Raw genomic sequence first — 12,512 nt, 5'->3', positions numbered from 1 at the left:
TCTCTGGAACACATGTGACCTTCACTCTGGATTTAAGAACAACAAATATGTCTGTTTACTTTTTCCTGTGAGGAGAGGCCCTCAGGCCCTCATGTAATCTTAAGCACCTGAAACAGAAATAAGCTTAATAAGGATAGGGCTGTATCAAAGGGAATGTCTCTTACCTAACTTTTTACCACTCTGGATAGCAGAGTTTCGATGGATTCTTATGTAAGATCGCCGTGGTCTGTGTAGAAAAAGCCTTCCTGGGGTTCTGTAACTCGGGACTTTAGGAAGACAGGAAAAGGCCTGGCAGGGCAGCCTGAGCCCATCCTCCGTGGAGGCCCCTGGCTGGTTTGCAACTGCAGGCAATGACCCTCAAGGACGCACAGTGGGTCTTAATCACCAGCTCCTTTTCTTCTCAACTAGGATGCAGCACGAGCCACTGCCTGAACAGGTCTGCTGAGAAGAGACTCTTTTCCCAGATCCAAAGCCCCCCGTGGGTATCCCCAGTGTTGTCACCTCCTGTGGTCTGGCGTGTGTGGAGGTGTCCACTGTTTGGTTCAGGGCTCTTACCTCTAAGTCTGTCTTCTGCATTTGCTCAGAGCCCGTGTTTCTGAGTTTTGGGTTTTTCTCTTACCCTCAGGAGGGCTGCCTGGTGTTCCCGTTCTCTTTCCCACCTGAACACACCGAACGTGGTACACAGCTCAGAGTAAATTCTGCTCCGCTGGCTGTGCCTTTTCCAGGCCTTGCTATCTGTGGAAGGGATGTGTACGTCTTCTTGGCAGGATGGTTTTTGGGGTTTTTGTTTTTGTCACGTGGTATAATACGAAACATCCCCCAAGCAAGAGTAACTCGATGGAACCGTTTAACAATTTCACACCTGATAAGTCTGGACTGAAGTTCAGTCTAAGACATTTGTTTTACATCCTTTGAGAATAAACTGTGTTAATTGGCAGCCAGTGCCAATTGGAAGGTGTTGATAGCTGATAGCCCAAAATAATGCTAATTATCTCTTCTTGATTATAATAAACACCAAAGGATATAGTTAACCACTTCTGTCTCCCAACTCTGAAAGCGGTTTTAATAGAAAAAGGATAAAAATCAGTTTTCTGGAAAATTTGTGGATACGGAATGATTTGCCCCTCTAGAATTTGGGATAAATGAAAAGTAAAGCATTATACGGAGGTCATGAACCTCACAGTAACATCCTCGAGGGGCAAAAGTGACTTGAAAAAGCATTTGGCTAAAGATAAGCTCAATTTCTTCCTCTGTTCTCTCCTCATGTTCTCCTACTTAGGGATGGTATTGGGCCTTCTGGGCCAAGTTCTGAGGATCCATCAATGCATAAGATTAATGAAGAACTGGGCAAACTTGTAGAAAGAATTTACTAATGTTCAACTTGTGAAATGTAAGACAGTCCCCTTAAAGCAGAATTCTTTTTTTCGTTGTTGTTCATACTCCAAATTGGGTTTGGATTTATTAGCGGACAAAGAAATGATTTCTGGCAGCACCGTGATGACCTGAGTCTTTCCACTTGAACCAGCAGGTGTCCTGTGGAGGGCGGAGAACACCGGGTGTTCACCAGGGTGAGTGAGCTCCTTCTCTGGGAAGTCTGCCTTTCTCCTGGCCGTGACGGTGGCCAGTTCCCGTGTAGGGCCAGGCGAACCTCATACTTGGCCCTTAGTGGTACAGAAGCCAGGCTCCCTGAGGTTGAGACAGAGAGTGGACTCTCTCTGCGACTCTGATTCCTGTCGAGGGGTCAGGCAGCCGGCTGGCTCTGGCGGCTTCCGGCGGCTACAAGTCAGACGGTGTCCCTGTCACCTTCCAGTACATCTGCCGATGGAGAAAGAGCAACAGGCACTGTGCTGGGAACTGGGGTGTTGGGGGGCTGGTGGGCCCTAACGCAGCCACAAAGGCTGAAAGGGCATCTCTTCTTCTCTGTGTGAAAAGAGCACAAGGGCTGGCAGTCTCGCTGGGCCGTCGGGGCCTCCTGGTTTACCCTGGCCAAATACGTTTCCGAGTGGGTCCCGCCCCGGTGGGAAAGGCGTTTATCCACAGCATCTCCCCGTGTCTATTTCCTTCACAGGTGTCCTGGTTGTCCTTGCTTTATTTAGCCTCTGAGTATAAATTAGAAATAATGACATGGATACGGTGAGAATGAATTGCTCCCAAAAGTACAATGTAGTTCCTGAGACGTAAAATGATATAAGGGCAGAGACTATGTTTGATTCGTTTTTATTTCCCCAACATTTAACCCAGCCTCTCAGCCTTGTAGTCGCTTGGGGATTCTCTTTGCTGATTGGATGGAAACTTTGTAGCAGGTGACAATACTGACAAACTTCACTGATGCAGACTTGAGGGGACAGTACTCCTGCCTGTGCTATAAGCACTGTCGAATCATCAATGATACGAAAGTGATGTCCCTCAGGGGACGTGATAAAGAATATAGTGATAACAGTCACCTTTCATAGCGAGGTTTTACCGTAACCCGAGACCTGCATGCACTTGAGGGACTCGGGTGGCACCCCACTGCCAGGGCAGGGACCTGACCCTCAGAGATCCAGTTTGATGGCCATGTGATATTCCCAAGTCCTCAGGATCGGCTTTCTGAAGGCCCCGTGCAGAGTTTCGGAGGAGGGATTTTTCTCATGTACTCAGTAATTATCAAGGACCTGGCTATGTGTGGGTGCTTCAGAGAGGCTGCAGGAGAGAAGGGGCAGTGATGACTGCCCTCAAAATGCTTGTTCTCCAGTAAGGGAGAGATGCAAGTATTTGTTGTCCGGTGGAGAACAGAATCTCCCCACAGAAGGAATTAGGAAAGATTACAAAGGAAGGAGGTGGGGCTTGAACCGCACCTTGAGGAGTGGATAGGAATTTGGTGGGTAGAGAGGAGAATGGAGAAACCAGTCGGAGGGAGAGAAAAGCAAGGGGAGAAAAGGAAAATGATGGGCTGGATTTGGGGAGCAGTGAGTTTGCTAGAGCTTGACCAGAAGGGAAGGAGGCCCCTGGATGTCACCCCAGGACTGTGGATGACTCTTGCTTGACTGTCTTTTACCGTTACATCATAAGCTCTACAGCTCTTCCTTTCCCAGGTAAATAGAGTGGGGACAGAATAAATTCTTTCACAGTATCAGTGAAAAAAAAATGTTGCCGGCTATATCAGTAGACAAAAGATGTTACAGCCACCCTGACGGTGAGCCCTGAAGGAGCTCAGGAGAGAAACAGGATGCCCGCCATCTAGCAGTCTGCCACCGCCACCACCCCCTGACCGTGCACCCTGAGGGGACTCAGGGTGCGAAAGCACAGGATCCTGGCCCCAGATAGCCGAGGTGCATAGCAAAGGAATGATTTCAGTGAGCCCAGACTCCTGCCTCTTCCGATACCCAGAAAAGCGCTAACTTCCTTAACTTGCGATGTCTTGTTTCCTTTAATTAACAGTAATCTTTTGATGCTCTGACTCCCTGGTCTTTGTTGCGAAAACTCCTACGTATCCTGGCTTCTCCCTTCCCTCTTTGGAGCCATCTCCCAGAGCGATCTCTCTGAGAGGCTGTGTCCCGGCCTTAAGTCCTCAGTTTTGTTCGTCAAATAAAACATAATTCTCAACGTTTAGGGTGTGCATTCTTTTTTCAGTCAACAACAGAGAAGCTGAAAGTTCTCACAAAGTTTCTCTAGGTCATTTCCAGTGGGATTGGGTCCTCTCTCCATTCTCTCTCAATGGAAAAAGGCAGTGATTGGTGAGGTTAGTTAAGGGGGCAGATAACATTTTGGCCCCGATGTAGACAGCACCCTCACATTACCACAGAACGTCACCCCTGGTTTGACAGATGGGCTTAAAAACTACAAACCAATTTCCCCCACTTCCCCAGCCCAAATGCGTTGGGCGTGTTTGTGTTATGTGTGTCGTACACTTAGGTCTGAATGCTCTACGTAACGGGTTGGGTATAATGCTCTTAGACGTGCCATCTTGCTTGTTCTGAGGGTTTTATCTGTCTGCAAATACTCAGCCTAAGTTAATATTTCATGAGACCCAATCATAACTTGAGGCTAGAAATATGATGGAAGCCATGGCTATTGTTTTTTCTTAAAAAAAAACCAAGAAACAATTTTGCTGCACTCTTAGATTGAGAAACACAAACCCCTATTTGAGCACAAGTCCCATTTCCTTTATGTGCTGTTCCTATGAGTGAAGATGAATTTTAACAAGTTTCCTAATGATTTAGGCCATTGCTCTCCTAAGGCCTTATTATTAACTCGTTTTACTGACTTACATTTACAAAGGGATTATAACATCCTAGGCACAGATGTAAGAACTTAACAAGTGTTGAGTCATGTAATCCTCTTAACCACCATGTGGAGTAGATGGTATCATTATGATTTCTATTTTACAGATAGAGAAATTGAGGCACAGAGAGGTGAAGTAACCTGCCCAAGGTCTCACAGATAGGTCACGTTGCCATTTGAGTAGACGTGCGAATCTGAGGTTATGTTTGGTGTGTCTGCTGTCACCTGTGTAAAAAGGGATAAAAAGAACGTGTCTGAGAGATTCTCCCTTGCTGTGCTCAGAGGGTGATTTTCTACCGTTTACGTCAGTAGTTGTCTCTCTGGAAACTCAGTATTTTAATTGACTGTAAATGTTGGAAAGTGAACAATTTCCATGTATACACAACAAACACACTAGCTCTGCTGAAGTCCAGCCCTGTGTAATTATGATCTTTTCATGTTGGAAGATGTGGCTGTGGATCAGGGCATCTCCCCAGATGTGTGGCAATGACTGTAGAGTTAATAATTAAATGACAGTTATTGTATGTAACTTATTGCTTCCTCCCACCCCCCAAAAAAACCTCAACCATAAGAAAGAATGAAATATTGCCATTTGCAACAACATGGGTGGACTTGGAAGGTATTATGCTGTGTGAAATAAGTCAGATAAAGACAAATACTGTGTGAGATCACTTATGTGTGGAATCTAAAAAATACGACAAACTAGTGAATATAACAAAAAAAAAAAACCAGACTTATAGAGAGCTAGTGGTTACCGATGGGGAGAGGGAAGGGAGAGGAACAAGATAGGGATAGGGGGTCAAGAGGCACAAACTGTATAAATAAGCTACAAGTATATATTGTACAGCATAGGAATATAGCTAATATTTTGTAATAACTAAGTGGAATATAAACTTTAAAAATTGTGAATCGCTATAATGTACACCTGTAACTTACATAATACTGTACCTCAACTATACTTCGAGAAAATTAACAAAAAGTTTTTTTAATGTTTATGTAATGATGTTATATGAATCTTTAACTGGAAAACAGTGATAAATGTCATATATGCCAAAGAGACTTCTTAAGTTAAAATAATTTATATGTAAACGAGTATCATTTCTTGCTAAATACGATATTAATGTTCTCTCCTAACAATGGCCACGTTGATTCCGAAGCTGTCCATGGAAGGAACACACAGAGCCTCCCCCCAAGATGTGTACATATCAGGCCCCCAAAAGTCCATTTCCCAGGTATCTTTATCCTGATCTCAAAATTCTATCAGTTACGTAAGCAATGTAGTATACTTTTCATCCAAATCAATAAAGGTAAAATGAAAAATATATATATCTTGAAAAAAATGACAGTAACATTTCCTATGTGCCCAGCACCATGCCAAGCACATTCCATTATTTTGTTTAACCCTCCCAACAACCCCATGAGGCAGGTCCTGTGAACATCTCCTTTCCACAGAGAAACAGGCTTAGAGAGGTTTAGTAATGGAGGACAGGTCGCACAGCCAGGAAGCGGCACAGCAAGGATCTGAACCCTGGAAGTGTTTCCTTGAGCCTCTGGTCCTGACCACCGTTCACTGGCTCCCACATTCCAATCCGTGCGTGGAGCACACGGCCGGCCCCCACCCCTCCTCCTCGCTGAACGCTCTCAGGGTTGCTGCACCCTCTGGTCTGCAGCTGATTCTGGCCAGGGATTAACAGCTGATCTTGATAAATTTCTTGTAGGCTTTCTGCTTTGTGTCTTCATAGAATCCTGCTACTGTCCTTTGCTGTACAGCAAGTATTTGAAGAGTCAGATTTCACCCACTGTTCCTCCATCATCAACCTCACCCCCAGCCTGAGTTCAGTGTTTGCTGGTTAATTGATTGCTAACTGACCCCGCCCTGCTGGAGGGCAGAGCAAGAATCCAGCACAGGCATGGGTAGGGCCAAGGGAGACCATGACAAAGTGGAGCCTGACATGGAACGTGGGAACAGTATGGAAGAGAGTTTGCTGTAATAGGCACCTTGAGAAGCCCATGTACCTATTTATAATACCTTTTACTCTTACTGTTAGATAATGTTTTTTTCTGCATCAAGCATGGTGTCCATTACAGTAGATGCTCAATTAGCATTTGGTGAATGCATGAACGAATGAGGGATGGACAGAATGCGTGAGTTACTGTTTGGTTTCTTATCCGCTGCAATTTGGGATTTATTTCCTCCACCCGGCTCTTCCCTCCTGCATGCCTGGATTCTCCTTCTCACCACCTTCTCTCTCTCCCTCTCCCCCGTCAGTCCAGGTAGTGGCTGGACAGGTGGTGGCAAGAAATGTTCTTTTAGGGCTTCCCTGGTGGCGCAGTGGTTGAGAGTCCGCCTGCCGATGCAGGGGACACGGGTTCGTGCCCCGGTCCGGGAAGATCCCACATGCCGCAGAGCGGCTGGGCCCGTGAGCCATGGCCACTGTGCCTGCATGTCCGGAGCCTGTGCTCTGCAGCGGGAGAGGCCACAGCAGTGAGAGGCCCATGCACCGCAAAAAAAAAAAGAAATGTTCTTTTAGGTGGTGATCCAGATGGTGTTAGGTTCTATAATTTTGGAGTAGAACCATTCTTTAGGGAAATTAGGACTTAAACCAGCCTTCAAGGGACTCGAATCACCACATATGATGTTACTGTAGGAGTGTGCATTCTGAGTTCTAAACAGACCTTGGGGCAACCCACTGGGAGCTGCATATGTTTGAGAAGCTCATACCATCCAGGCATCTGCAGTGGCATCCCCTCCACATCTGTTCTCACGGACTACGAATGGCTTCTTGACTTTCATGCCTTGCATTTGGTCCATAAGACATTTGGTCCACACCAAGGTCCTTGATATTTGGTCGTATTTGGTCCTGTCCAGAATGTCCATGGAGACATTTGGTCCATGCCAAAAGGCCCTTGATATTTGGTCTTATCCAAAATGATTTGGCATGCACAGCAATCAGAGAAGAAAAAGAAATAAAAGGGATCCAAATTGGAAAAAAAGAAGTAAAACTGTCACCATTTGCAGATGACATGATACTATACATAGAAAATCCTAAAGATGCTACCAGAAAACTACTAGAGCTCATCAATGAATTCGGTAAAGTTGCAGGATACGAAATTAATATACAGAGGGACTTCCCTGGTGGCGCAGTGCTTAAGAATCTGCCTGCCAATGCAGGGGACTCAGGTTCGATCCCTGATCCGGGAAGATCCCACATGCCATGGAGCAACTAAGCCCATGCGCCACAACTACTGAGCCTACGCTCTAGAGCCCACAAGCCACAACTATTGAGCCTGCGTGCTACAACTACTGAAGCCCACACACCTAGAGTCCGTGCTCCACAGCAAGGGAAGCCACTGCAATGAGAAGCCCATGCACCACAATGAAGAGTAGCCCCTCCTCGCCACAACTAAAGAAAGCCCACACACAGCAATGAAGACCCAACGCAGCCAAAAAATAAATAAATATTTTTAAAATGTTTTAAAAACAACAAAATTAATACACAGAAATCTGTTGCATGTCTATATACTAACAAAGAAAGATTAGAAAGAGAAATTAAGAAAACTTCCATGGGGTTTCCCTGGTGGCACAGTGGTTAAGAATCCGCCTGCCAATGCAGGGGACACGGGTTTGAGCCCTGGTCCGGGAAGATCCCACATGCCGTGGAGCAACTAAGCCCGTGTGCCACAACTACTGAGCCTGTGCTCTATAGCCCGTGAGTCACAACTACTGAAGCCCACGAGTCACATCTACTGAAGCCCACGCTCCTAGAGCCTGTGCTCCGCAAAAAGAGAAGCCACTGCAATGAGAAGCCTGTACACTACAACAAAGAGTAGCCCCCACTTGCTGCAACTACAGAAATCCTGCATGCAGCAACGAAGACCCAACACAGCCAAAAATAATAAATAAACTAAATAAAGTTATTTTTTTAAAAAAGAAAGAAAACTCCCATATACCATTGCATCAAAAAGAATGAAATACCTAGGAATAAACTTACCTAAGGAGGCAAAAGACCTGTATTTTGAAAACTATAAAACACTGATGAAAGAAATCAAAGATGACACAAACAGATGGAAAGATACACCGTGTTCTTGGACTGGAAGAATCAATATGGTTAAATGACTATTCTCCCCAAGGCAATCTACAGATTCAATGCAATCTCTATCAAAGTACCAATGGCATTTTTCACAGAACTAGAACAAAATATTTTAAAATTTGTATGGAAACACAAAAGACCTCAAATAGCCAAAGTAATCTTGAAAAAGAAAAATGGAGCTGGAGGAATCAGGCTCCCTGACTTCAGACTATACTATTACAAAGCTATGGTAATCAGAACAGTATGGTAGTGGCACAAAAACAGAAATATAGATCAATGGAACAGGATAGAAATCCCAGCAATAAACCATGCACCTATGGTCAATTAATCTATGATAAAGGAGGCAAGACTATAAAATGGAGAAAAGACAGTCTCTTCAGTAACTGGTGCTGGGAAAACTGGACAACTACATGTAAAAGAATGGAATTCGAACCTTCTCTAACACCATGCACAAAAATAAACTCAAAATGGATTAAAGACCTAAATGTAAGACCAGATACTATAAAACTCCTAGAGGAGAACATAGGTAGGACACACTTTGACATAAATCACAGCAATATATTTTTGGATCAGTCACCTAGAGTAATAGAAATAATAACAAAAATAAACAAATGGGACCTAATTAAATTTAAAAGCTTTTGCACAGCAAAGGAAACCATAAAAAAACCCAAAAGACAACCTACAGAATGGGAGAAAATATTTGCAAATGGTGCAACCAACAAGGGATTAATCTCCAAAATATACAAACAGCTCATGCAGCTCAATAAAAAAAAAAAAAAAATCCAATCAAAAAATGGGCAGGGCTTCCCTGGTGGTGCAGTGGTTGAGAGTCCACCTGGTGATGCAGGGGACGTGGGTTCGTGCCCCGGTCCGGGAAGATCCCACATGCCGCGGAGCGGCTGGGTCCATGAGCCATGGCCGCTGAGCCTGCGCGTCTGGAGCCTGTGCTCTGCAATGGGAGAGGCCACAACAGTGACAGGCCCACGTACCGCAAAAAAAAAATGGGCAGAAGATTTACATAGACACTTCTCCAAAGAAGATATACAGATGGCCAAAAGCCATATGACAAGATGCTCAATGTTGCTAATTATTACGGAAATGCAAATCAAAACTAGGAGGTATCATCTCACACCAGTCAGAATAGCCATCATCAAAAAGTTTACAAATAAATACTGGAGAGGGTGTGGAGAAAAGGGAACCCTCCTACACTGTTGGTGGGAACGTAAATTATTGCAGCCAGTACGGAAAACAGTATGGAGGTTCCTTAAACTAAAAATAGAGCTACCATATGATTCTGCAATCCCACTCCTGGGCATATATCCAGAGAAAACCGTAGTTCAAAAAGGTATATGCACCCCAATGTTCACTGCAGCACTATTTACAGTAGCCAAGACATGGAAGCAACCTAAATGTCAATCGACAGAGGAATGAATAAAGAAGATGTGATACATATATACAATGGAATATTAGCCACAAAAATGAAATAATGCCATCTGCAGGAACATGGAGGGACCTAGAGATTATCATACTAAGTGAAGTAAGCCAGAGAAGCACAAATAGCATGTGATATCACATGTGTGGAATCTAAAAAACTAATACAAACGAACTTATTTACAAAACAGAAACAGACTCACAGACTTTGAAAACAAACTTATGGTTACCAGAGGGGAAAGGTGTGGGGGAGGGAGGGATAAATTAGGAGTTTGGGATTAACATACACACTGCTATATATAAAACAGATAATCAACAAGGTCCTCCTGTAGAGCACAGGGAGCGCTACTCAATATTCTGTAATAACCTCTCTGGGAAAAGAATCTGAAAAAGAGTAGATATACATATATGTATAACTGAGTCACTTTGCTGTACACCTGAAACTAACACAACATTGTAAATCATCTGTATTCCAATATAAAATAAAAGTTAAGTTAAAAAAAATACAGTATTTACGGAAACTGCATTCCTGGTGCCAGCTATAGATGCCCAGAGAGTTTTATCTTCCAGTTGGAGTTTGCCATTGATCTATCAGGCCAGCATCAGGGAAGGCTGTCCGTTAAGTGGTTCTTCTTTCTGTGTCTCTGACAGATGTGTCACCCCTACACCAGCGAGCCTCTGCGAAGATGAACCCAATAGAGGAAGGGGCGGAAAACGATGACGAGGTCTTTGAACCCGTGTCCTCGAATACGCTTCAAGTTCGTCGCTGGCCTTGATCCCAAGAGAGGATTCACGTTACCAAGAGGGAAACTGTCTGGAAGAGATCCTGAAAAATACCAGCACTTTTTCACAGCTTTTCAATTGTTCTGCTTTAATATTGATACTCCCAGCCTGGGAGAGTCTGAGGGCAGGAAAGGGAGGGAGATTCAAAACATGGGAAGGTTATCTTCTCTTTTTACTGGTCAGCTTTCTGTTCCACTGAGCCTTCTGACTAAACCGAGTGCTATTTTTGAGAGATATATTTTCACAGTGTTTTCTAGATATGTTATCATTTAACTTAAAAAAATCTTAGCGCTTTGTCATTGCAAATGCCTTCACTTATCTTTCCGAGCTGTTCCTTTTCGTCAGAGACAGTTTTTTCTCTGCCGTGGCAATGGGGCTGTCCGTTTGATAGTTTTAACAAACAATGTAAGTTCGAAATTGAGGCTGAGGTAACATTAAAAAGCAGGGAATCTCAGGCTTCGCTCAGTTGATTTTTTGGCCGGAAAATTTTAAAGAAAGGTGTGATGCGATTCATGTATATTTTTCTCTCATGCCAGACACGTCATTCTACTAGACTGCCTTCCTTTTGTGGGCATTGTGTGGATAGCTTGATAATGAACAAAGCTCGTCAGACTTTGCTCACATTACCCTTATATTAGGCTGCTTGGAAGTTGGGCTGAGCCCTAAAGCTGGAAACATTAACAGTGGAAGCGGTTCTGAGCCTGGGGTCGGCCTTTGGCTAAACCAGCCCAGCTTGCCCCACACTCCGCTGTGGGAAGCACGTTCCTTGGGGTGGGAGGACCGGAGAGTCAAGTGGCCAAACAAGTGTCGCAGAATGACGAGGCTGACGGAGCCGCTGCACGCTTCAGCTGCTATTCCGACACGCAGATGGCTCCTCCAGGTCCATAGATGTCTCCTTACTGTGTGTGCCAGGGACCAGGTGCCAGAGATGCAAACAAGGACACAGCTGTGTGCGGGCAGACGGTCCACCACAAGCTCTGCCATGATCGCCCGGCCTAGATAGTGCTGTGAGGGCCTGCATTCCAGACATGGTAGTGTTTGGGAAATTCGAAGTCTGCTTAAATCATCCAGCCGGTCAGTGTGACTGTGGCCCTCCACCAGGCCACCTAGTTGGGGGAAGCCCCCTGATGGGCTGTGCTCCATCATGCCCCACTACCTTTATTTTGTGTCATCCACTGGAACCAACTCTGAGTCAGTCCCATTATGTTAAACAGCTAAGAAAAGTTCCCAGTGAAATTATTTTCAGGTGAGCTGAGCCAAAAGCATCTTTTGCCAAGAGGTGATTTCTGTGAGAGGAGATATAAAAATAAGCTACTCCAGGGTCACCTCATTTCCCTAAACTCATTTTTTAAAGCCAGTTATTTTAGTAATTTCACTTGAGTCAAATCTACATGCTTGGTCACTCACTGAGAAACTTTCCACAGACTGGGTGTCCAGCTCCTAACATACCCATCAAATGCTGGCTTATTAGCCTCACAGTAGAAAGGCTGATTTCACTTTCCCACTATAGTGGTCTCTTCTGCTTGCTAAATTAGAAATTTATTTGGGGACATGAAACAAAGGTGAATGACTTTGCCTTGGCTTTAAGACTATAAAGATATAATAGGTTGAACTCTTTCTTTCAATGCCCGAATCAAGTATATAAGGTAATGGTGTTAATACTGCTTTCCTTTAACTATTGGAGTGAAGCTATGTAGGCCATTGAGTTTACACATGCATAAGACCTAATTTACAAAATCACTCTATAGAGTAATTAGATATTACATCCTTCTCTGAGTAGAAAGTAATTTTAGATGCTGCTAAAGCCGTGTTTTTCATGTTCTGTGAATCCACAGAACCTTGAGATTTTCTTACCCTGACCCATCTTCAGGTTTGTCTCACTTTGTCAACCACAGACAACAGAGGGTGTTATCTCTAGTGATCAGCCTGGATGTGTTTGGAGGT

At 44.3% G+C, this 12,512-nt stretch overlaps 1 protein-coding gene across 1 annotated transcript in view; it reads left to right on the top strand.

The window, feature by feature from the left end:
• POPDC1 (popeye domain cAMP effector 1) overlaps positions 1–10,561 on the top strand; it is a 38,976-nt gene extending 28,415 nt beyond the window's left edge. The window contains exon 8 of the mRNA XM_024755757.1: positions 10,437–10,561. Within this exon, the coding sequence (XP_024611525.1) occupies positions 10,437–10,561 (125 nt within the window). The remainder of the gene's footprint in view (positions 1–10,436) is intronic.
• Positions 10,562–12,512: the final 1,951 nt, after the last annotated feature.

This window comes from Neophocaena asiaeorientalis, unplaced genomic scaffold (assembly GCF_003031525.2).
Source record: "Neophocaena asiaeorientalis asiaeorientalis breed wild unplaced genomic scaffold, Neophocaena_asiaeorientalis_V1.1 scaffold105, whole genome shotgun sequence".
In the NCBI taxonomy this organism is placed as follows: domain Eukaryota; kingdom Metazoa; phylum Chordata; class Mammalia; order Artiodactyla; family Phocoenidae; genus Neophocaena; species Neophocaena asiaeorientalis.
This window is presented reverse-complemented; position numbering and strand designations above follow the sequence as displayed.